This window comes from Heterocephalus glaber, unplaced genomic scaffold (genome assembly GCF_053883595.1).
Source record: "Heterocephalus glaber isolate CG9 unplaced genomic scaffold, H.glaber_assembly_v1.0 deba00001593, whole genome shotgun sequence".
Lineage (NCBI taxonomy): Eukaryota > Metazoa > Chordata > Mammalia > Rodentia > Bathyergidae > Heterocephalus > Heterocephalus glaber.
In genome coordinates, this window is record NW_028258368.1 from 3,793,247 (window position 1) to 3,815,167 (window position 21,921).

General features: G+C 35.1%; 1 protein-coding gene across 18 annotated transcripts in view; it reads left to right on the top strand.

Moving 5' to 3' along the window:
- Syne1 (spectrin repeat containing nuclear envelope protein 1) overlaps positions 1 to 21,921 on the top strand; it is a 473,610-nt gene that overhangs the window by 150,040 nt on the left and 301,649 nt on the right. For all 18 annotated transcript variants that reach the window (XM_087193553.1, XM_087193567.1, XM_087193559.1 and 15 more), the window contains 9 exons: positions 5,709 to 5,821; positions 6,363 to 6,531; positions 12,367 to 12,463; positions 13,022 to 13,224; positions 15,012 to 15,176; positions 15,659 to 15,811; positions 16,992 to 17,135; positions 19,409 to 19,582; positions 21,380 to 21,538. In XM_087193553.1, the coding sequence (XP_087049679.1) occupies positions 5,709 to 5,821; positions 6,363 to 6,531; positions 12,367 to 12,463; positions 13,022 to 13,224; positions 15,012 to 15,176; positions 15,659 to 15,811; positions 16,992 to 17,135; positions 19,409 to 19,582; positions 21,380 to 21,538 (1,377 nt within the window). The remainder of the gene's footprint in view (positions 1 to 5,708; positions 5,822 to 6,362; positions 6,532 to 12,366; positions 12,464 to 13,021; positions 13,225 to 15,011; positions 15,177 to 15,658; positions 15,812 to 16,991; positions 17,136 to 19,408; positions 19,583 to 21,379; positions 21,539 to 21,921) is intronic.

A 21,921-nucleotide genomic window follows, 5' to 3' on the forward strand; every position in this document is an offset into this window, starting at 1 on the left:
GTCTTTCAGATATAGCTGATCTTTAGGTTTTGAGTCTCTAATAATTCTGAGGCTGTCTCATTTTCATTATATCAGGAAGGACCACTGACTAGATCAATCACAACACCTTAGCCCAACTGATACAATCAACAACACCATAGCATCAAGTACATCTTAGAAAATGACAATTTGTGAAAGTTATTAATCTATCACCTGTAACTGTGTGAATTAAATCAAAATTGAGGGCCAACCCAACATATGTTTATAGTGAACAAACTCTTCAATATAGCAACTTTATCCTTTGGGATGGGGAGTTAGAAGGAGCTGGGAAAGGAGGAATAGGTAGGTAGAAAGATAGGGGAAGGTTAGCAGTGAGGCCAGAAGGCACAGACAAGAGAAGGAAAAAGAGAATAAAAGAAAAATAAAGAAGAAATTCAAATTAGGGCCAGAACAGGAACAAAAAGGAAGATGAAGAACAGTGTGAAGACAGCAACAGAATGAGAGAGAGAGAGAGAGAGAGAGAGAGAGAGAGAGAGAGAGAGAGAGAGAGAGAGAGAGAGAGAGAGAAGGGAAAGAGCAAAGAAAGAAAAAAAGAACAGAAAAATCATAATTTGAAAAGAGTAGGAAAAAAATTTAAAATAAGAGCAAAAAAACGCCAATAATAATAATTTTGGAAATAAAAAATAAAAATTAAAATGAAGGGCCTCCTTCAGTGTATGTCTCTTTTGTCACAATAAACAACGTGGGCAGCAATGTGCAGATATAAGTAAGTGAGTCTCAGCAAGCCCGTCGCAGACCTGTGGGATTCAGGCAGATTTCTGGTGGCAAGTCCCAAGTTGAGCTCCCTGTTCTCCTGTAGGGTTGAACTCTGCAAGGTTGTATTGCAGGTTCCAGCTGCCCTTCCCCTGAAGATAGTTCAGGTTCTGATGAGAGGTGATGATCCCTCCAACTTACCAGGTACACTGGTCTGGTGTCCCCTGTGTCTTTGTAGTGTGTAAACAGGTAGTGGTACAGCCAGGAGGCCAGAAGCTGGGTTGGGGAGAATGTACTGCAGGCTAAGTGGATCGCCGCTGTGGGCTTGGCCAGTGGTCAGGGGTCCTCCCCTTCTGGCTGGTCCGCATCAGTGTGGGTGGCGGCAGGCCCCAATTGTAACAGCACTCAGCTCTGAATTTATCAGTGGATCAATCCACTGATAATGAAATTTCCCCATGATCCAATCACTTCCCAAAAACTCTACCTCTGAACACATGAGCTATTTGGAGGATGGACCTTCTAGATTTAAACCATAGCATCCTGCAACTGAAATTCTTTCTTCACTTGGTTTTCCTAATTTCCTTTCTGCATTCCATCTATATATTTCTAGTCTTTCCTGGATTTTCAAAATACATTTATCAAGCACTTGCTATGTGTAATGTACTGTTCTAGATATGTGTGATACATCCATAAGCAAAACTTAAATAACTTGTCTTGCCCTTACATAATTTGTCTTGCAGATAAACATAATAAATACATTTAGGTTAGATGGTAAAAAGCACAGAGAATATGAGATGCTGTTCCAATTTTAAATAATTAGACACCAAAACCTTTCTAGATAGTTGACATCAAATAGAAAAGCGTTTCATCCTCAGGCCTTTTCCTTGCCGTCCCCTGGGATATTGGTCTCACTGATACTCCAGTTTCCCTCTTCCTCACCTTCTTTGGTCCATCACTGAAAGAATCCCTCTTAGTCAACCTCTTCCTAGTTACCTCTTTTGCAATTACAACTTTCCCAAACTTATTTTTCCTCTTCTGTGTTATGTTTATTTATACCATTTATCATCATCTCAACTGTCATTGTATTAACTCTGTGTCATATGAATTTTCTGTACTATGTTGTCCACTCTGTATGGAAAAAGATTGTTTTTCACTGTTATTCGGTGCAAAACAAAATTTTAATTAGGTCAATATTTATAGGAACACAACTTATAATAGCTAAATCTTAAAGCAACCTATAGGTCCATCAGCATACATATATATATATATATGAATACTACTCAACCATAAATAAGAATAATCGACTCACTTTTTAGAAGATGGATGCACCTTAAGAACATAATACTAAATGAAATAAATCAGACGCAGAGGTTAAATATTGCATGGTTTCTCTTGTAGGCGATACCCAAAGTATAAACAATTTAAAGAGCAAAATAAAAAACAGATGACAGGAGAGAGATTTTATAGAGATGAGATGGGGATCTGTGGAGAGGGAAGGGAGAGGAAGGGGAAGTAAGAAAGATTAAAGTGTGATATGTATATGTACCAATTCCCCATGATGAAATGTATTCATTATGTATCACAAACGTATACTAATATATAAAAATATTTTTTAAATTAAAAAAACTTAATTGTCAATATTGCTAATTGATAGTTTCCTGGAATTTATCCCTCTGATTTTCTTTGAAATTATTAACTTAAAATTCTTCAATGTGTTCTTTTTTATTTTCATAATCTTGTCTGTGCCTATAGTTTATTCCCTATATTTTCCTAATCTGGTCTTTTGTACTTTCTTATTTTCCCTATTTGTACTTTGGCATTCCTAATCTGCTCTGTTACTGGTTGATTTCTTGATAGCAGCCATTCTTTCTGGAGTGAGATGGAATCTCAGTGTTGTTTTCATTGGATCTCTTGAATGACCAGAAATGTTGAACATTTTTTCATATGCTTATTTGCTGTTTCTACTTCTTCATCTGAGAAATGTCTATGTTATGTCTAACCATCTTCTCCCTTACATTTTCTTATCAGAAGGAAATGTTTTCCCAAGCTTCCATATGAGAACAAACATGAGGGGTAGAAGCCAGGATGCCAAGGTGTCTTGAACCAGGGTGATGGCTATTAAGATGTTTGGTGCTGAGATTCTTAATATATTTTGAAGGTAGTGCTAACAGCATTTTCAGCATTAAATACTGATTGTGAAGAAAGAGGAGTCATAAATACCCCTGTTATGTTGGGGCTGAGCAACTGAGAAAATGCAATCTCCATCAACTGAAATGGGGAAACAATGGAAGAAATTTCAAGATCAGGTGTTCAGTTTGGGGCACAATGAGTGTTTTTCTCATCCAAGCTGACAAGTGGAGTAGGCAGTAGAAGGTAAGGCACAGGTGCTCAGGAAGGAAGCATAGGCTGGAGATAAATACAGAGTCACTGGCACAGAGAGGCATATTTAAAGATAAAGTACTGGAGAATTAAATAAAGTAGTGTGGACAAATGAAGAGGAAAGGGTAAAGGATTGTGCTTCTATTGAGAGATCACAGTGTAGAAGATAAACCAGCAAAAGTCTGAAAAGGCCCAACCAATAAGGTAGGTGGAAATTTGCCAAGGCATTGTCTAAGAAGCCGAGGGAATTGAGGACAGGAGGTTTTCAGTAGCATATCCACGGTAATCTTCATAAAATTCCTGGCAAAGGGGTACCTGCCTGTAATCCAAGCACTTGGGAGGCTGAAGCAGAAGGATCACAGGTTCAAACCACTGAGTTCAAGGTTGGTGTGGACAACATAGAGAGGCATGGATTCAAAAACAAAAATAAACAAACTACCACTTAGATCATTTCATTGCTCTGCGCAAAACTCCCCACGGGAGTCCATCTACTCAAAATACATGGCAAAAGCTCCAGGAAAGCTGCTGGGGGCAGCCACCGTGTTCCTTCCCAGGCAGCCTGCTATCCTGCTTGCTTCTTTTGTTCCGTCTATAGCCATGGAGGGATACGGCGATAATTCTTGCAGCGATGTGGATTTGTCCGTTGCTCCCTGTCATATCATCACTTTTTGCTTCATGTATTTTGAAGCTTGCTAGGTATACTTAAATTCAGGTTTAATATATCTTCTAGTAAGTTGAAAGTTTCATCATTAAGCTATTAATTATTTTAATGATTTCTATTTTGAAATCTGTTTCATCTGATATTAGTACACTTATATTAACATTCTTTCAGTTAATGTTACCTAATGTGTTCTTTTCCATTCTATTAATTCCTATTTATCCATCTTCTCAGTCATTAGATTTGTCTTTTACAAAAAGCAGATATTTCATTTCATTAGTTTCTGACAAAAATCTGAAAATCTCCATCTTTTAACTAATAAATATCTACCTCATTCACTTTTATCTATAAATATTGATATGGTGCACTTGAATTTACTTTTATCATCTCTTTGCTGACAACCTGGGCTGTTTTCAGTGTGTTTTTCCCCACAGGCCTGTGATACAGCTCTGGGACTAAGAATAGAAGACCAAAGGTTTTTACTGGCCTCCTCTGATCCAACAAAGTGAATTAGACACATGAGTCTTGCTCAATATCTTGTTGTTTTACAGTGAGAGGGCTTCTCTGATGAAACAGTAATTTCGTGGACAGCTGTAGAAGTTCTTTAATCTGTGTGTGAACCTGCTTTTTTTGTTCTGATACCTTATAGAGACTTTGCTTAATGCCTATATAGTAAATACTGTCAGGTATAACAAATCAGAGCTGGCTGTAATGATGGCGCCACATTTGTCCTGCAGGCACTTGGGGAAGTTTCACCCTAAACCGTAAGCTACAGAAATGTTCCTGGATGTAACAAAGGAAGTAGTGACTAAAATACTCACCATGGATAGGTGTTCTGAGGATAGATTGGCTCTCTGTCCTCTTGTGGTCAGCTCTTGGCTGGTCATAAGACCCTCCATCCAACTCAAATGACTTGTGAATAACATGTGCAGTAGTTACCTACAAATTTAAAGAAGTCAAAGTGTGGCCACAGCAAAACATATCAGGATAAATATAATTTGGGCCTGAGGTCAAGATGTCCCTTATGTGGACAAATGCATACGTAGAGGTCTTAACATTTTAATTTGTAGTATCTGTTTAAATTTTTTTTGATGTGTCTCTTTTCATTTTAGGCAGTTTTTGCTTCTGTTTTGTCTGATTTACCTACCAATCCTGATTTGAGAAAACAATATTGATTTTAACTAATTTTACTTCACTCTTCCTCTACTTCTTTCTGGGAAACTGTCTAGGGATTGTAAAAGATGTGTGTTGTTTTTATAAGTAAGTACACAGGTTGTGAAAAACACATTAGAAGATTCAAATTAGCCAAAGTAAATGAATAGGAGAACTCTATACAGTTGATCAAGACTAGTTTTAGACGTCACATTTGGTCTTCCTATTGTGCTATGTAAGGGAAATTCTTTGAACTTGTTGGGAATTTTCTAAGCAAAAGAGTATTTTCAAAATATATCTTAATCTAATCGGCTTATTTTGCATGGCAGCAAAACAGCCTGCCCACATTTAAAATAAAATAACGCTAGGGAGATTAATACCTCTTTCAATAAAGGGTTAAATTTCTTAGGCTTAGTTTCAAGCTTTTAAAAACCAATATAGCCAAAACCTAGGAGAAAAATAACTGAAATCATTGTTTGTAGCAATAATTAGATTTTTCTTTGGATCATGTACCTTTAAAACGACTGAATGCATTGCTGGGCAAGTGTCATGTGTGTTTAAAAGATGCCATAATTATTAGACACGGGCCTAACGGCATGTCTTCTGTACAAGCACCATGTCCTGCTCAAGGTAAAAGCTTGAGATAGGCACCAGGCTGCATGTGAATGTGACAGCAGGATCAAATTGTTGAATACATTGACTCATCGGTGCAGGCTGAAAATTATGCTTCCTAGCCTCCTGTGAACATGTTTCCTCATTTTTTTATTTTTTTAAAATTGTATCTTAGGATCTGCTTCAAAACACAGATGCCCACAAAAGAGCATTCCATGAAATCTACCAGACCAGGTCTGTTAACGGGATTCCAGTGCCACCTGACCAATTAGAGGACATGGCTGAGAGGTAAGATAATGTCTGCATTTCCATGAAGCCTCTCTTTTAACTGCTATGTGGATGCTTTTTACCTTACTGTTCTTTTAAATGACTTGTTAGTTGTCTTTTTCAGAGATGTTTATGTTTGGTAAAGGAAAAGTGGGTCTCCATGAGACAAGCTAAGAATGCTAACATGCTAATGTATTATTAACTGCAAAGAGTGAGCCTGAATGTGCCCACAGCCTGGAAATCACAGGAATGGTTTCTTCATAGGCTGTATTTTTATTCAGTACTGTAGGGAACATTATGTAATATTGCAAAAACAGCTTATAAAAGAAACAGATGAGAGATGTGTTGGCAGAGGAGAGAACTAAATCAAAGACTTCAATCAATAATGCTTTGCCTTTAAACCCAGGGCTAGAAAAGGACTCCAATCCCCAGATAGCGATCAGCTAGAGTTTAGAGGACCTTGTAGCTGCATGATATTTAAGGCTGACATGTAACAGGTTGAGTAAGCATTGTTCTGTTACTATTAGTTACGTACTGTAAATTCTCTCTGTTTTATTTCTAGGTTTCAGTTTGTTTCCTCCACATCAGCGCTGCACTTAAGGAAAATGGAATTTCTAGAATTAAAGTACCGCCTGCTCTCGCTGCTGGTTCTTGCAGAGTCAAAGCTGAAGTCTTGGATCATCAAGTATGGGAGACGAGAGTCAGTGGAGCTGCTTCTGCAAAACTACATCGTAAGTCCCTGGTGCTTTGGTGGAGAAATCAGACGACTTGTAGATTGAGCATTGAACATGTACCAGTTTTGTTGATGCTATTATTTAACTTTGAATTTAACTATAAAGATACCAGTGTGTTAGATGAGTTAGTTCTAGGCTATAAGCTTTTCACAGTCATCTCAACTACAAACCTGTATTCTTTGGAATTTGGTTTTGAAAACACCCTGGTTTGGAAGGATTTTTCAGTATGATTGCCCTTTATTGCTTAAAAAAAAAGTTTTTGCATTGCATACTCCTGTGATTGGAACTCAGTTACACTTTTGAAACTGGATTGAAACACTTACAAATTATCTTTACGTCTTCTAAGATCCCATTATGAATAGTTTAGAACAGTTCTCTGTTGTTCATATGGGTGCTATCTACTTTTAGATTAGTTCTAGTGTGTCCTTTTCTGGCTCATTCCCTGGGCTTCACTGCCTCTGAAGTGTAACAGGAAGAGTAAAATTTTGTCTGTGAATTTCTGTATCCACTTACTTTTTAAAGATTACCCAATGTTTGGGGATAATTTTGTAGGTAATCCTGTACTACATAGAACAGTATCCCTGCATCAATGAATTAGGTTGTTCTATAACCAGAAGTTCCATTTATATGTAGCTATTGTGTCATACTTTATAAAGGCAATTGATTTCATCACAGACAGTTAAACATTCCCCCCATATTTATTTGCAGCACAATTTTTCTCACAGAAGAAATGGTAATAGAGCATCTCAGTCCTGTGATCTTCCATTTGCTTAAGCACAAATTCCAAATGATAAATTGATAAAGTTTAAAAATATAAGCCCATTAAAACTTGATTAGTGACAGTGACTCAATAATTTCTACGCTTAGATATTTCTTGAGACTACCTTTACTGGAGCTTCTTAGAAGCATAGTCTTGCTACCTTTGCACTTGATTTTCTAAGTGATATGTCAACATGCATTTGGAAAAAAAGCGTTTAATTGGTTTACAGTAAAATTCTTCTCTAGACTTGCTAAATATGACCAGGAACCATTTGTGAAAAAAGGTGAAATCTATTATGATAGTTTCTTTTATTAATTTGTAGTTATTTTGGAAAGTAATGAAAATCCATTGTTAAAAACATTAAGTAATTACATTAACCCCTTGAATATTAAATACAAGTGTGCATTTGTATTTTAAGAATTAGTCACACCAAGTGATATACCCTGAGCTCAGTAGTTAATTATACAAAATCCATTCTTTGTTCTGGCTATTTAAGAACAACCAATCAGATTTAAATACCTAACAGGACTGTTGCACCAGATTAATGTTCTAATACAATGATGTTAATAATTCTCTTTGAATTTCTCAGCAGATATTTAGAGAATTGTTATTAATGATAAAAATGTCAGTATATCTTGCCTACTGCATAAAGTTACAGAGTTTAGTAAGCTGCTAATTTCAAACTGTTTTGCAACTTTCACTATTATTTGTAAATTACTAATCACCCTTTACACACAGCATTTTATTTCTTTTTTTTGGTACTGGGGATCGAACTCAAGACCTTACCTTTTCAAGGCAGGTGGCAGAACCACTGAGCTAAATCCTCGGCCCTCCCGCACAGCATGTTTTAATGAACATTTCCTGCTATCCTCTTCCCCTAGTGAGATAACTACTTATCATACATATTTCTTTTCCACAAAAGGTTTTAAGGTGCTTTTTTGTGTAATAGTTTTAATCACTGTGGGATTTAGGTGTTTCATTTTTCATCCAAGAGGACCCTATGGCCTGGGCATTGTTTTATCCACTGAGGAAACTGTAGAAGCGCTGGGCTTTGAAAATCCAAGTCACATGCCCCAGGTGGCTCACTTGGTACAGTGTGGAATCAGAATTTGAAACCAACTCTTTCTATATCAGAAGTTCTTTTGTGCAAGTACTGAATTTTATTGGCTAAATTGTCTATGAAATTTTTTGCTTTAAAAGACCAAATGATTGATAAGATACCTAACATCCAAATGAACTAAAAAGTGTTGCTCACATAAATATTAGTTTCATTTAATTTTGGTCCATTTGATAGCATTTTATTGTTACACACTGAAGCCTGGCCATTGCTTTTATGTATTCCCTAGGGCTGCATGCCATAGGACTAGGGGTGAAGTGTTAATGCCCAGCCGCCAGTCACAGAGAATTGTGTTCAAATTATGATTCAGCCACTTTACCCCTTGCGACTTTATGGATAACTTAATGTTTAGAAGACTTGCTCTTCCTTGAGTTTTTTTTCAATTTTATTTTTTATTAGTACATGTTCACAGTACATAATGATTGCATTCCTTGTGGTGAGTTGATAGAAGTACATCACACGTCTTACTTCATGTTTTATTCCCTTCTCTTCTCCCTCTTTCCCTCCATTTCTTGGTCGCCTTCCCTTTGCAAAAGAGCTAGCTCCCTGTTTCCTATCATTTGTCTTTTGTTTTGCTCTTTATTTATATTTTGGGTTTCTCAAGTAAGAGAAACCATGTGCCATTTAAACTTGTAGGTCTGATTTATTTCATAGTATGGTCTCAGGGTGCATCCATCTTCCTACTTATGACTCAAGTTTATCCTTCTCTATGGCAGAGTAGTACTCCACTGTGTATAAATACCGTACTTTCTTTTCCTAAGTTTTTAATACTAGTATTGATGATCATAGTAATAATAGAATACTAGGACTTTTTTCTGAAGAACAAAGACAGAAGAGACTGTTTTCCTTCCATTTCACACTATAGATGTCTTTGGTTCTATTGGAGTTTTAAGGTAAATCATTCATTCTAGAAGAGACCATTTCAAAGAGTCTCATGACTTCTCAATAAAATCAAAAGGTCAATTCCTTACATGCAATGCTTGGTTCTTTAAAAAAAGAATATATTTTTATGCTGCTACTTTATCTAATAAACAAAATGATATATGTGTAAAACATCCATAATTGTCTTTCCTTTAGTCTAAATTCTCAACACAGCCTTCATTATCCGCAAAAAAAATGATAATACATTTTAAAGAGAGAACTAGAAAATGTGTTTCCTATCTTGGGTATGCACCCATTGAATGCTTAGAAACACTTGGAAAATACTTTGCAAATGCTTGCTATGGATTCAGTTAGGTCATGTGCTCTTGACAAGTGATTACATACTGTAATGTAAATCAGAGTGTAATCAGCTGTCCTTGCTGTCAGAATTGTTGACAGTGGCCATGTTAATTAGCAGGAGCTTGGATTTTACCACAGAGAAATTAGGATAACATTTCAATGTTTCATATAAAAGAAAAGATCTTGGAATTGTGCACTGACCCCATGAGTGCCACAAAAGTAATGTGAATATTCATTTTATTATTTGCAACTATTTTATTCATAGTTACAATTAGACAATCCTGATGAAAGTACTCATCAAAATTGATTTTAAAATCTTAAATTATCTGCTTTAGCTCCCTTCAAATGCAACTGAGGAGTTTTTATTAATGTGAGAGTAAAAGTTTAGGGGCCGGGATTTAGTTCAGTGGTTCTTCCACCTGCCTCGCAAGCACAAGGTCCTGAGTTTGATCCTCAGTACCAAAAAAAAGAAAGAAAGAAAGAAATTTAGTTACTTCCACTAATATTGTGGACTTAGTGGCAAAAGAGGTATCTTTTTTTTTAAGTAACATCAACTTTAAAAGTTCCCTGACTGACCGAGCTCATTTGTTGAATTTGGTATCCAAGTTCAGATTAATTTTTAAAAAATAAATGATCCTGTCATTATGATTTAAAATATACATTTGTATTTACCTTTTCACTTTTCTGAGATGTATGGCTAGCTAGATTACAGTTAAAAGAAGATTTAGCAATTCTGCTGAAGTGGTTCTAATAGATAATGCATATACTAAATGTATTTACTTCATACTCGGCAAAAAGGGGGGAGACAAATTGCATAGACTGATAAAAAAATTAAGATAATAAATAAGGGACTGGAATGTAGCTCAGTGGTAGAGTACTTGCCTTGGGTTCAATCTCCAATATTAACAATAGTAACAACAACAATAATATTATCTTTATAGAAAATTAATTACCCAGTCTTCACAATAGGAAGACTCAAAAAATACTTTAATGAATCCTGCAACACTTTTAATATCTTAAAAATATTCCCGTCTCTCCAGTCCTTGGACCAAAAATGAATCTGGAAATAAGATTTTTTCTCTTACTCATTTTCAATTTACTTGTAAACCACTGTATAAAAGTCTATTTAAGACTTCCTATCCACCACAGGTACTCTTTTTCCATTTCTTTGGGACTTAGAGCAATTGTTTCCTTTTGGCTTCTTGAAATGTGCACCAAGCCTACACATAGACTACTTTTTAAACTTCATCAAATATAATTATTTCTTCAATTTCTTAACAGTGTCTTGAACATCAGGTGCCGTTTTTCACTTTTTTTTTTTTTCTTTGGTACCGGGGATCAAACTCAGGACCTTGCGCTTGTGAGGCAGGCGCCAGAGCCACTGAGGTAAATCTTTGGCCCCATTTTTCATTTTTGATCAAATCATGACTTGCTTGTTTGGTTAAATTATTCACCATTTAAATTCTAGTAAATTTCTCTTTCCCTAATTAAGGAGTAGGTGTAAGACATACAACTAAATAAGGACTACTACTTTGTTATTCTTCCTATTATTTTCTTAGCCTCAAACAAAAAAGGTAAAACCTATTAGAGTTATTGAATGAATTATTAATTATAGAACTTTTCCTTCCATGTAACTCACAGCTTTCTCTATTCACTTTATCCCTGAAGAATATAAGTAAATGATTTATGAATGTAAAATGATCTGCAATGTATTATATATAATGTCTTTATATTTTATCTTGAAACATGGTGAACATCAGTAAAAATTTATGAATGTTTATGAAATCGCTGAATAAACAGTTTCACATCTGTACATGGCCTTTCGTATCTCCATATTAAGGATCATCAGCATAATATACAGGACTTCAGCTAGTTTGTAAAGGCTAATTTTTAATTTTGTGTGACACCTATCAAGTGTTCCAATGAATTCAAACTGTAGGAATGCATTATATTATTTTAAAAATTAAAGCACCGTTGGTGATATGTTAACTATAATTGCATTAATTTTCTACTTTGTGTATAAGAATATCCTTTGAAAGAAAGTTATTTTATATTTTTGACATTAACAATAATGAAATGTATCCAAGAATGTTTAGTATATGTTCTGAATTTTATTGTACCCATTTGCTGACACTGACACTATAACATATGTAAATTACACACAGATATAGGTGTATGTATATATATCTTATCTTGTAATTTTTTAAGCTGGATAATTGAATATAATACCACTGATGAGTGTCATATGTGATTATTTAAAATTATTCTATTTACTTTTTATTGTAAGGAAAGCATTTGAACTCTGTCATTTATTTATAATCCCAAGTTCCTCAAGGCAATCACTCAACAGGATGAACATTCAGAGAACAATAGACTCCCACAGCTTATACACAGTGTAATGCTAAAATGTTCCTGCAAATTTAGTGCTTTTTAAATGTTAGGCCCAGGTTCTCTGGAGAAACTTCTGTTTTTTCAGAAAGCAAATCCTTCAGTGGTGAAGAAATAGAATATTTTCTCAATCTAGTGCCATATTAGAATTGGCAGTATAGAAACAGTTTATATTATCAGAATAATTTTAGGTTATTTGTGGCAGTAGAATTAATTTTATATTTTCAAGAACAGCGAGGTTGACAAATTTGGGTGAAATTTCCAGGTACCTATACAAAATAAAATTGACTTTGGCATTCTAGACAAGCCTAATGTTTACTGCTGCCAACCATTTTTCCTTTCCTAGTCTTTTATAGAAAATAGCAAGTTTTTCGATCAATATGAAGTAACATACCAGATCTTGAAACAGACAGCTGAGATGTATGTCAAAGCAGATGGTTCAGGTAAGACACACTATAGAATTTGTTGCAGTGTTTACTGCAGTAGAATTTAGAGCACACAGGTATCTATGTGATCAGATAAATTTTATTCTCTAAAAACCTTTGTGTAACCATGCCATTGGCCTTGGAGAGAACATACTATATTCAATTCTCTTGAGTTTGTCTAACTGGTGTAATCATACTCCTGTGTGTGAGTGTGTGTGTGTGTGTGTGTGTGTTTGTGTGTGTGTGACAGAGAGAGAGAGATCTTGACAAGAGCAAAATAAGCATTCATTTTTCTAAATTACAATTTTCAACTTATTTTCAGTTCTAAGGATTAAAGGCAAAAGGGCAATAACTTGAATATTATAATCAAGTAAATGAGAGTTTAAATTAGTGTGAAGACACAATTTGTAAAATACATTTATTTTCAATTTTGTAAATATGTCTGTTGTGCTTGTTAGGACTGAACTCCAGTATTTGTGATAGATGCTACTGCACACCAATGATAAGACCATAAAAAGAAGGTATAGAGGATTTTAGGTACAAAGTAAAGACTGTAATTTGTCTTTTCTGTTTCAGTGGAGGAAGCTGAGAATGTGATGAAATTCATGAATGAAACCACTGCTCAGTGGAGGAATCTCTCAGTGGAAGTTAGGAGCGTGAGGAGCATGCTGGAGGAAGTGATATCTAACTGGGATCGCTATGGCAACACCGTGGCTAGTCTTCAAGCCTGGCTAGAGGATGCTGAAAAAATGCTGAATCAATCAGAAAATGCCAAAAAGGTAAGATTGTTTCATATAAAAGAAAAAACAGGATGATGGTTTAGAAATGAGAACCTTTCTTACAGCATTGTTCACAGAGAATATTACATATTTGTAAGTGTGACTCAAAACTTCTCACTTTGCCTGAAAATTTACACTTTTGGGCTAATTAATTATTTCAGACCAATATGTACTTGTTTTGTTAAGGTTCTGTTAAAGCAGTTTCCTGTCTGACCAGTTCAGTGTTCAGTATCTGCATTCTGAAGAGTAACTACAGGTCGGCCAAATCTATCAGGCAGCAGAGGGCGCTATAACCACACTGAGGTCTGTTGATGAAGAAGGATGTCTAAGGCCTCATCCTAGGTAGATTTCCTGATTTAAAACGATGAAAACTATGTTGGATTACATAGTACTGAACTGATGTGATAACGCACCATTTGAACAACTAGGCTATCAAATATTCTTTTTTGGATTTTATCAACCCTCATTCAAGGGTCTCATTCTCCACAAGATTCCTTTTTCACTTGTTACAAGAGTATAGGTGTATGTACCTTTGTGTTAGTGTTTAATGTCATGTGTAAATACCAAATGAAATGGACTGAGTTGCATATTTATTTCTTAATGGAAGCCCAGTATTTTCACGTGGAAAAATCAATTTATATGTAAAAAGTTGAAAGGTCAGGCTTCCCTGAAGAAATACAGTAACTATATTAGAATGAATTACTGTTTACCATCCAAGATGGATTAATCCTTTATTGCTCATACAAGTACATGTATCAGTTTTTGATGTTTTACCATTCTTTACTCATATGTACATATTAAGTAGTTTTGTGTAGCTAGGGAAGGTATTATCCATGTATTCATGTAGATTTAGGTTTTTCTGATCAGACCAACAGTGCCCTAGTAGATCTCATGGGTGTCAGTTTGATCCCAAGGAATGTCACCTCCAGAAATAGGAGTGTTCTTATCTATTTATGTAAATCTTGTCACAGGTTTTATGAAATGAAGTTTGAACTTTCCTTGGTTTTTTTACTGTGATGAATATGTGAACACGTGTTTAATTTGAAATGAGTTGAAAACCTTTATTGGCAAGTATATATGCTTAAGCAAGTAAGAAAGGATGTTATTGTATTAAATGTTCTTAATCCAAATATTTAATTTAATTTTTTTCTTTTATGATTATCTCCATGATTTTTGTTAATTATTGTAGTGTATCGAATATTTATATATATTCCATATATATATATTCCAATTTTGATATAAAAAGTAATGGGCCCAATATTTTTAAAATCTTTAAGAAATTCCTCTAACGTATCATACTTCTTACATGACCCTGGAACTGGTATTTGCTAGCCTGAACACCATGCACAAATCTGTGAAACTGACAGGAATTCATTGCTTTTTTCATTTGTGAAATGGAAATAAGAAATGGTCACCACGTTTTTTTTTATCTTCAGTAAAAGGTATGCCATTTGTGTTCTTATAAAAAGACACTCCGATTTGAGCACAGTGGCATACATCTATAGTCCCAGCTACTTGAGAAGTTGAGGCAGGAGCATCATTTGAGCCCAAGAATTCAGAGCCAGCCTGGGCAACATAGGGAAACTTCATTTCAACAAAAAGAAAAAGGCACTCAACATTTCTAGTTCTTATTTTTAACACTGTAATTTGTTTTGAAAGAAGTTTAAAATCTATCTTAAAATCTACATGAGTTTTAGAAGACATAATTATCCTAGTCTGATCACTTTCATATTAGTTACTAATATTTGGTTTATGCTTTACACTAATGTCCAATATTTGTTGCTTAGGATTTTTTCCGAAATTTACCTCATTGGATTCAGCAGCACACGGCCATGAATGACGCTGGCAATTTTCTAATTGAAACTTGTGATGAGATGGTCTCTCGTGACCTCAAGCAGCAATTACTCCTGCTCAATGGGCGATGGAGGGAGTTGTTTATGGAAGTCAAGCAAGTATGTCTTTCAAATCTATGTTCTCTTCAGACGTGGATCTGTTATAAATGCGATGGATGATAAACAGTCTGTTTAGAGGCGATTTTATTTTTATAGCATGAGCTTATTAAGGCAGAATATAGACATGTTTAAAGCTGGTCTGTTTTATAGTTGATTATTCATTCTTTTCCATTTGTAATGAAGGAAAATAACAGAAGTGTAAAGTCTGATTAAAGATCATGTTGACATATGGAGTCTACTTATACGGAATGATTCGCTTTTCAAATCATAGTCCTTCATTTCCATGCTGGTTCCTTTTTTTTTCTTGCAAAGTAATTGGACTTACTTCAAACTTATCTAAAATAAGCATCAAGAATTAGAGTCTTTCTTACCAGAGAACAATTCCCAAGACTATGAGCCTATATCTAAACGAAGATTGTGAGTTTCTAGAGTCGCAGCTTAATGACTTTCAAATGTTGCTCCTCTCCACCTTTCCTCAACAGTATGCTCGAGCGGATGAGATGGACAGAATGAAGAAAGAATACACAGACTGTGTGACTACCCTCTCTGATTTTGCAACTGAAGCCCATAAGAAATTTGCTGAGCCTTTAGAAGTCTCTTTTATAAATGTCAAGTTATTAATTCAAGACTTGGAGGTGAGAGGTTCTGGTCATAAAATGAAAAACCTACTCTATTGTGAAAAAGAAAGATCAGCAATGTTTTCCAGATCATTCAAAAAACTGTCTCTGTATCCTCTAAGGCATCATTTTGACAGGGCCACATGGCCCAATTCATGCCTCTCATAAAAAATGCAAGTATACTCAAATTTTAAAAAGATACATTTTGATCATAAGAAGTAACTTCAAAGATACTTTTTTCAATTTAAATTGTTTCTACATTACAAAACATTAGGAAAAATTATGAAGCATTAGAAAAAAACAAGAGGCGTCTATAAATAGCACTTTCAATGTGGTACTTCCAACAAGGAAGGATTTCTTGGATGAATTGTGGTATTTATGTGTCTTGAAGAGCACTCAGTTTTGAAATTTGAAATAGTGGAAGACTAATGACATAGATTTTACAATACAGAGTTCAGTAAGAAAAGGAAACCACAGTATCATCCTTTTGTTTTTAGTAAAAGTTAAAAATGGGTGGAGACATATGCAGGAAAAAAGTAATGATATAAAGATGAGATATTGGTATTGGTAATCACTATTTAAGACACTATAAATAATTTAAATTCTCTTAACACTACTATACCTAATTTAAGTTTTATACAATGAAAAAACTTTTTAAAGAAAGAAGTGTTTTATTTTTAAAGTCTGAATTGCCCCACAATCTTAACACACCTTTATATGGTAAGAGTATTTCTCTTCTGTATTAACATATGCTTTGAAATTGTAAAGACTACGTCAACTACTCTTTCTGTTACATTAAAGATATTTGGTCATTTTCTTTGTGTGTAGGGCTGGGTACTGAATCCAGGGCCTTGACTCTAAGGTACATCTCCAGCCCTTTATTTTATTTTATTAGAAGATCTTGGTAAGTTGACCAGGATGAGCTTGAGCTCTCAATGCACCTGCCTTAGCTTCCCAGAGTGCCAACATGCCCAAATATTTGTCACTTTTAAAGGGAAGTTGAGAAACTTTTTATTTATTTGTATAATGTTCCTTTCTATTAGTAGAAAAGAAAAGCAACGACCAGAATCTCTAAAAGTTTATTACAAGTATAGAATTTTTTGCGGTACATACTGACTTTTGTTCTGCTTTCTGTGGAATCTTGGAATTGAAAAGAATGCATCATGTATTAATCGAGCTATTCCAATGATTCATGCAGGATATTGAGCAGAGGCTTCCTGTGATGGATGCTCAATACAAGATGATTACAAAGACAGCACATCTCATTGCAAAAGAAAGCACTCAAGAAGAAGCTAATGAGATGTTTTTGACTATGTCCAGGCTCAAAGAGCAGCTTACCAAGGTATGAAAATACCTCAATGCACACCACGCTGAATGGCACCAACACCAGCTTGCCCAGTGCCTCCTCTGTTCCATGGAGAAAGTATTTACTCATCAACAAATCATGCTTTTGGTTCCAACTGATGTTCCTGAGTTAGTGACTTTGTCATTTAGTAACTTTATCATGAATTTTAAAAACAAAACTATGGTGCTCATACCAAGCATTACCTCTGTTAGTTTAGAAATGCAGTAACTATATTTTAATAGAAAATAGATATGGCTTGAGGACCCTTAAATGAAATAAAATCAAGAGAGAAGAGGAAATAGAAAGAGAAGGAGGAGAGGGAGATCATAGAGTTTAATGAGAATGTATTGAGATTTGAGAGCACTTCAAGCTTATTTATATTTCCTGCCAGAATAGTGACAAAGCAGTGGAAATTCCACCCTCCTCTTCTCATGGAGCTCATTGTAGGCATAAGGTGTAGCCAATCATACCATGTCTATGTAGGAAACTAGATGGATATACACATTAACCATAAGGCTTTCCAATTTTATGGAGGGATTTTCTTTAAGAGCTTTGAAAGTTCCATTGGGAGCTTTTATCTATCAAAACTTATATTTTAAGAGGATGATATTGCTTGCAAAATCCACTTCGATTGAGTAATTAATTTCTAGTGAAAGGAAGGAATAGTTATATAAGTGCATAGGAACATTTTATAATTGGAAAACAAAATAAATGAAGAAATCTATTATATAGGAGAGAAAAATAGAAATAATAATAAGTCAAATCAGTAATGGAGAATCAATGAAAAAGAATAATATAAAAATGCAAATAAAAAGAACATAGTCAAGAAAAAACCTTTGGTATGTGTTAGAAAGTTCATTTTCCAATAATTTTATTTAATGAAGTGAGAATTATTTGTAATTTAGTACTAATGCACACTAATGATAATATTGACTACCAGCAATATTTACTAACAACCCAAAGTCAACATTTTCAATTTGGTGAGAGTTAATACCTGGACCTGCAATTCTTAGCCAAGTATAGCAGCTCAGAGCAACTTGAGAAGGCAAATTGTGCCTTTAGGAACATCTATGCTATTATGTTTTCTTACTGCTGGTCTATTGCACCAAGGGAATAATAAATACAACACACTTATTTTATACAAATGAGTAGATTCTCTTGGTTTTGCTCAATCCAGTTGTAGCAGAGTGCTATTGAAGTAGGACAGTAGCTTTCATTTACTGAGTTAGTTCATCATTCCAGCAACGTATTTTAGAACACAAAAATATGTCTGCATCTATAATTTTGTACCTCACAGTAACAAAATGTCCCCCACACTTTCTTCAAAAATTATTTTTGTAATATTGCTGATTATATGGCACATTGCTGTCTTTATATTTTTATGAATAATAAGGAATGATCTAATAATGATTAACTTCCTTTCCTTAGTTGTCTAAAAGTATTGATTAAGTGGAATGAAAATAATAGTAGTTAGAAGCAACTATAGGTAAAATGAGAAGGGCTGAAAGGTCCTCAGAGAATTCCAAGTTCTTAGAGATCAACATTAAAGTGGTCAGGTACACACTTCACTGAGTTCTTTAACTCCAAGAGATTATGTCTTCATTATGAAGAAACTGCAGATGTATTAAACAACAAGGGACAGGTTGGGCCATTTCAGACTGGGGAGATGTCGGGCCATTTCACACTGGGGAGATGTCCCTAGCATGAAAGCTTCCAGGATTAAATGAGAGTGTGTGACACCTGTACTTGGATGAGTAGGAAGTCAATAAGGATACTGTAGTGAAGCCCAGAGCTGGAGAGAAGTGGGAGAGCATAGAAGGGTCTGTGAAGAGTGAGCCAACAGGTTTGTAAGTTTGTTTGGGCACAGAGCTCAAGTCAGAGAAAAGCTTGGGAAAATAAAGCCAGAAGTAACAGGTCCATGAAGATATAATAATACTTCATGACTGTCTTAGGTCAGATTTCAAGGCCAATATGAAAATGAGTTACATGCTTTATGAAGGAAATTTGATGCCATCTGCCTTACTAACAACAATTATTTAAATAGGAAAGTGCCATCCAGATGGACTACTTGCATGAATTTTCATTAGAAAGCTCCATAAGAACTCACTCCTCTCATTGACAGCAAAGTTTAACAATATAGAGGAAATATCAGTAAAGAAATTTCCTTAGAGATTTAAAAGCACCAAATGACCCTGTCACTAAAGAAAATGTCCCTGAGCTTGTAGCACTTAATGGCCTCTCATAGAACTTTTGTCTTCCTACTTTTAAAGGTCAAAGACAGTTGCTCCCCACTCCTGTATGAGTCTCAGCAGCTGTTGACTCCACTGGAGGATTTAGAAAAGCAGATGACATCTTTCTATGACTCACTTGGGAAAATCAACGAGATTATAACAGTTCTTGAGCATGAGGCACAATCTAGTGCTCTTTTTAAACAAAAGCATCAGGTAAGAAAAATCCCTTTCAAAGACAAAGTTATTTTAAAACACATTTAAGAAGATGAGATGTTGTTTATAGTAATAGAAATTCAGTTAGGACAAAAATATTTTTAGAATAGTATAGTACTAGTAACTCAAAACACAAATGTACAACTTGTCCAAAGTGAGAGGTCATCCTGTGTTGAGCTGTTTCTGGGAGTTGCTGAGCTGGACACTCAGAGCAGGTGGGCTCATTGGAGCCCATCTCTTAGCTTCTGAATTAAGAAGTTCCCCGATTTGAGCAAAATTAGAAGGAGCAGCATATGTGGAGAATCTGCCTCTCCCTCCTGTGGCCTGGGCAATGTTGTGACAGATGACACTCAGCAAGCCTTCATGACCATCTCCCCTGTGCATCCCCTGCATGAGTTCTGATTGCCAAGTGCAGAAGGTGGAAGTTCACCGTGACTCTCTGGAAATAAGGAATGTGTCATAGAAGGAGAGCCAAACCCACTATTCTGTCTTGAAACAAAACACACACTCACAATAGAAGGACCTTTCATTAACCTCTCTGCATTGCAGTCATTTAATTTTCTAGTATTGTCTTTCTACCAATGAATAGAGTCCACACACACACATACGACACACACACACACAAGATTAGTGTAATTAAAATCTCATTTATAATTTTAAAAGAAAAGAAAACCATACTTTTAAAATATTCATCTTCATATTGACTCTCTTTGGGAAATCATTTAGTGCTCCTTCCCACACACATCTTTGGGCATCACCTGCTACCCATTGATGAAGCAGTTAATTTCATTTTAAAAAGTGTTTGTTCCTACATTCCTGGATTGGTTGGAAACATAGGGATGGATATGTATGGCTGGATAGATAGGTAGATATAGTTTATATGTATGTTTATGTAATAAATAATTGATTTTTTCTATTTCTAATGAGTATCTAAATTTATGTTTTATGGGATCTTTTCTTTCACAAAAGTCGCATCCAAATGAGCAGTTTGAAATATTTTTTTCAAAGCTGCTGAGGATGTTGAAATGCAAGTGGTGTGGATTCAAGGCAAAAAGTGACTCTGCCTTCACTGGGCTGGTTCATTTCCCCTCTGCCAAAGTTGCTAGGATACCAGGCTGGAAGTCAGAGAGGGCAGGGTCTGTCAGTCACCATTGCATCTCATGCTGCAAATAGAACAGGTGTAAGTCTTCCCCAGACCCATTGGTTTGATATATTTTTGATGATAATATGAAGTTCACTGTTTCACTAAAAAGATTGATATCTTGGAAGCTGTAAGAATTCAAATATTATAAATTTAGAGTACACAAATAACATATAATCTGCTACATCTCACTTTCAGTAAAGTGAACACACATTGATGTCAAATTTATTTAGTCTGATTAAAACCTGTAGATTGATTCTGTGATTTTTCTCTCAAAAAGCCATTTGTCTGCCAACCAGTTGGAGGAGTGAGTAGACAAATAATAATGTTTTATGTTAATAAGATGTGCATGGAATATATAAAAACTCATTGTGACATCTAAGTGCCTTATATAAAAAGCACTGGCTTCAGTGATTACTTAAAACTGAGTTCTTTTGAAACGTTCCTCTCTGTACAAGTGGTTTTACATATGCTGATATATGTAATGCTATTGTTTGTAATTACTCTTCTCTTTCTTCATTGTCTTCCTCCTTCCTTCTTTCCTTTCTTCCTGTCTTCCTTCTTTCCCTCCTTTCTTCTTTCCTTCCTTTCCTCTTTCCTTCCTTCTTTCACTGTCTCTTGTAAATAATATTATCATGGGCTTCCTTTCCTTGTAGGAACTGTTAGCTTGTCAAGAAAGCTGTAAAAAAATTGTGACACTCATTGAGAAAGGCAGCCAAAGCGTTCAAAAGTTTGTGGCCTTAAGCAATGTGTTAAAGCATTTTGATCAGACCAAGCTACAGAGACAGATTCCAGATGTCCATGTTGCTTTTCAGGTAATTTGCTCTTCCTGCCTTTAGAGTTGTTAGTCCACAAAAATCCGAAGATAAAAACAAGTAATTACCATTTGTTTCAACACTTCTTGCTAAAACACCTTACCCTCTGGTATTTGAAAAACCAGCCATTTTACTATTTTTTCTGATATTAATATTGAAAAGAGTTACTAAATTTTATCATAATGAAATATCTTCCTCTCAAGTAACTTTTTAAGCTTAAAACAAAGATAATGCTGCCTGGCCAAATGATGCTTTCAGTAATGAAAAAGCAGCATCACATTATGATTACAGTGAGTTCACCATATCCACAGGTTCTGCGTCTGCAAATTCAACCACCTGTGAGTTGAAAATATTTTTCAAAAATATATCTATACTGAACATTT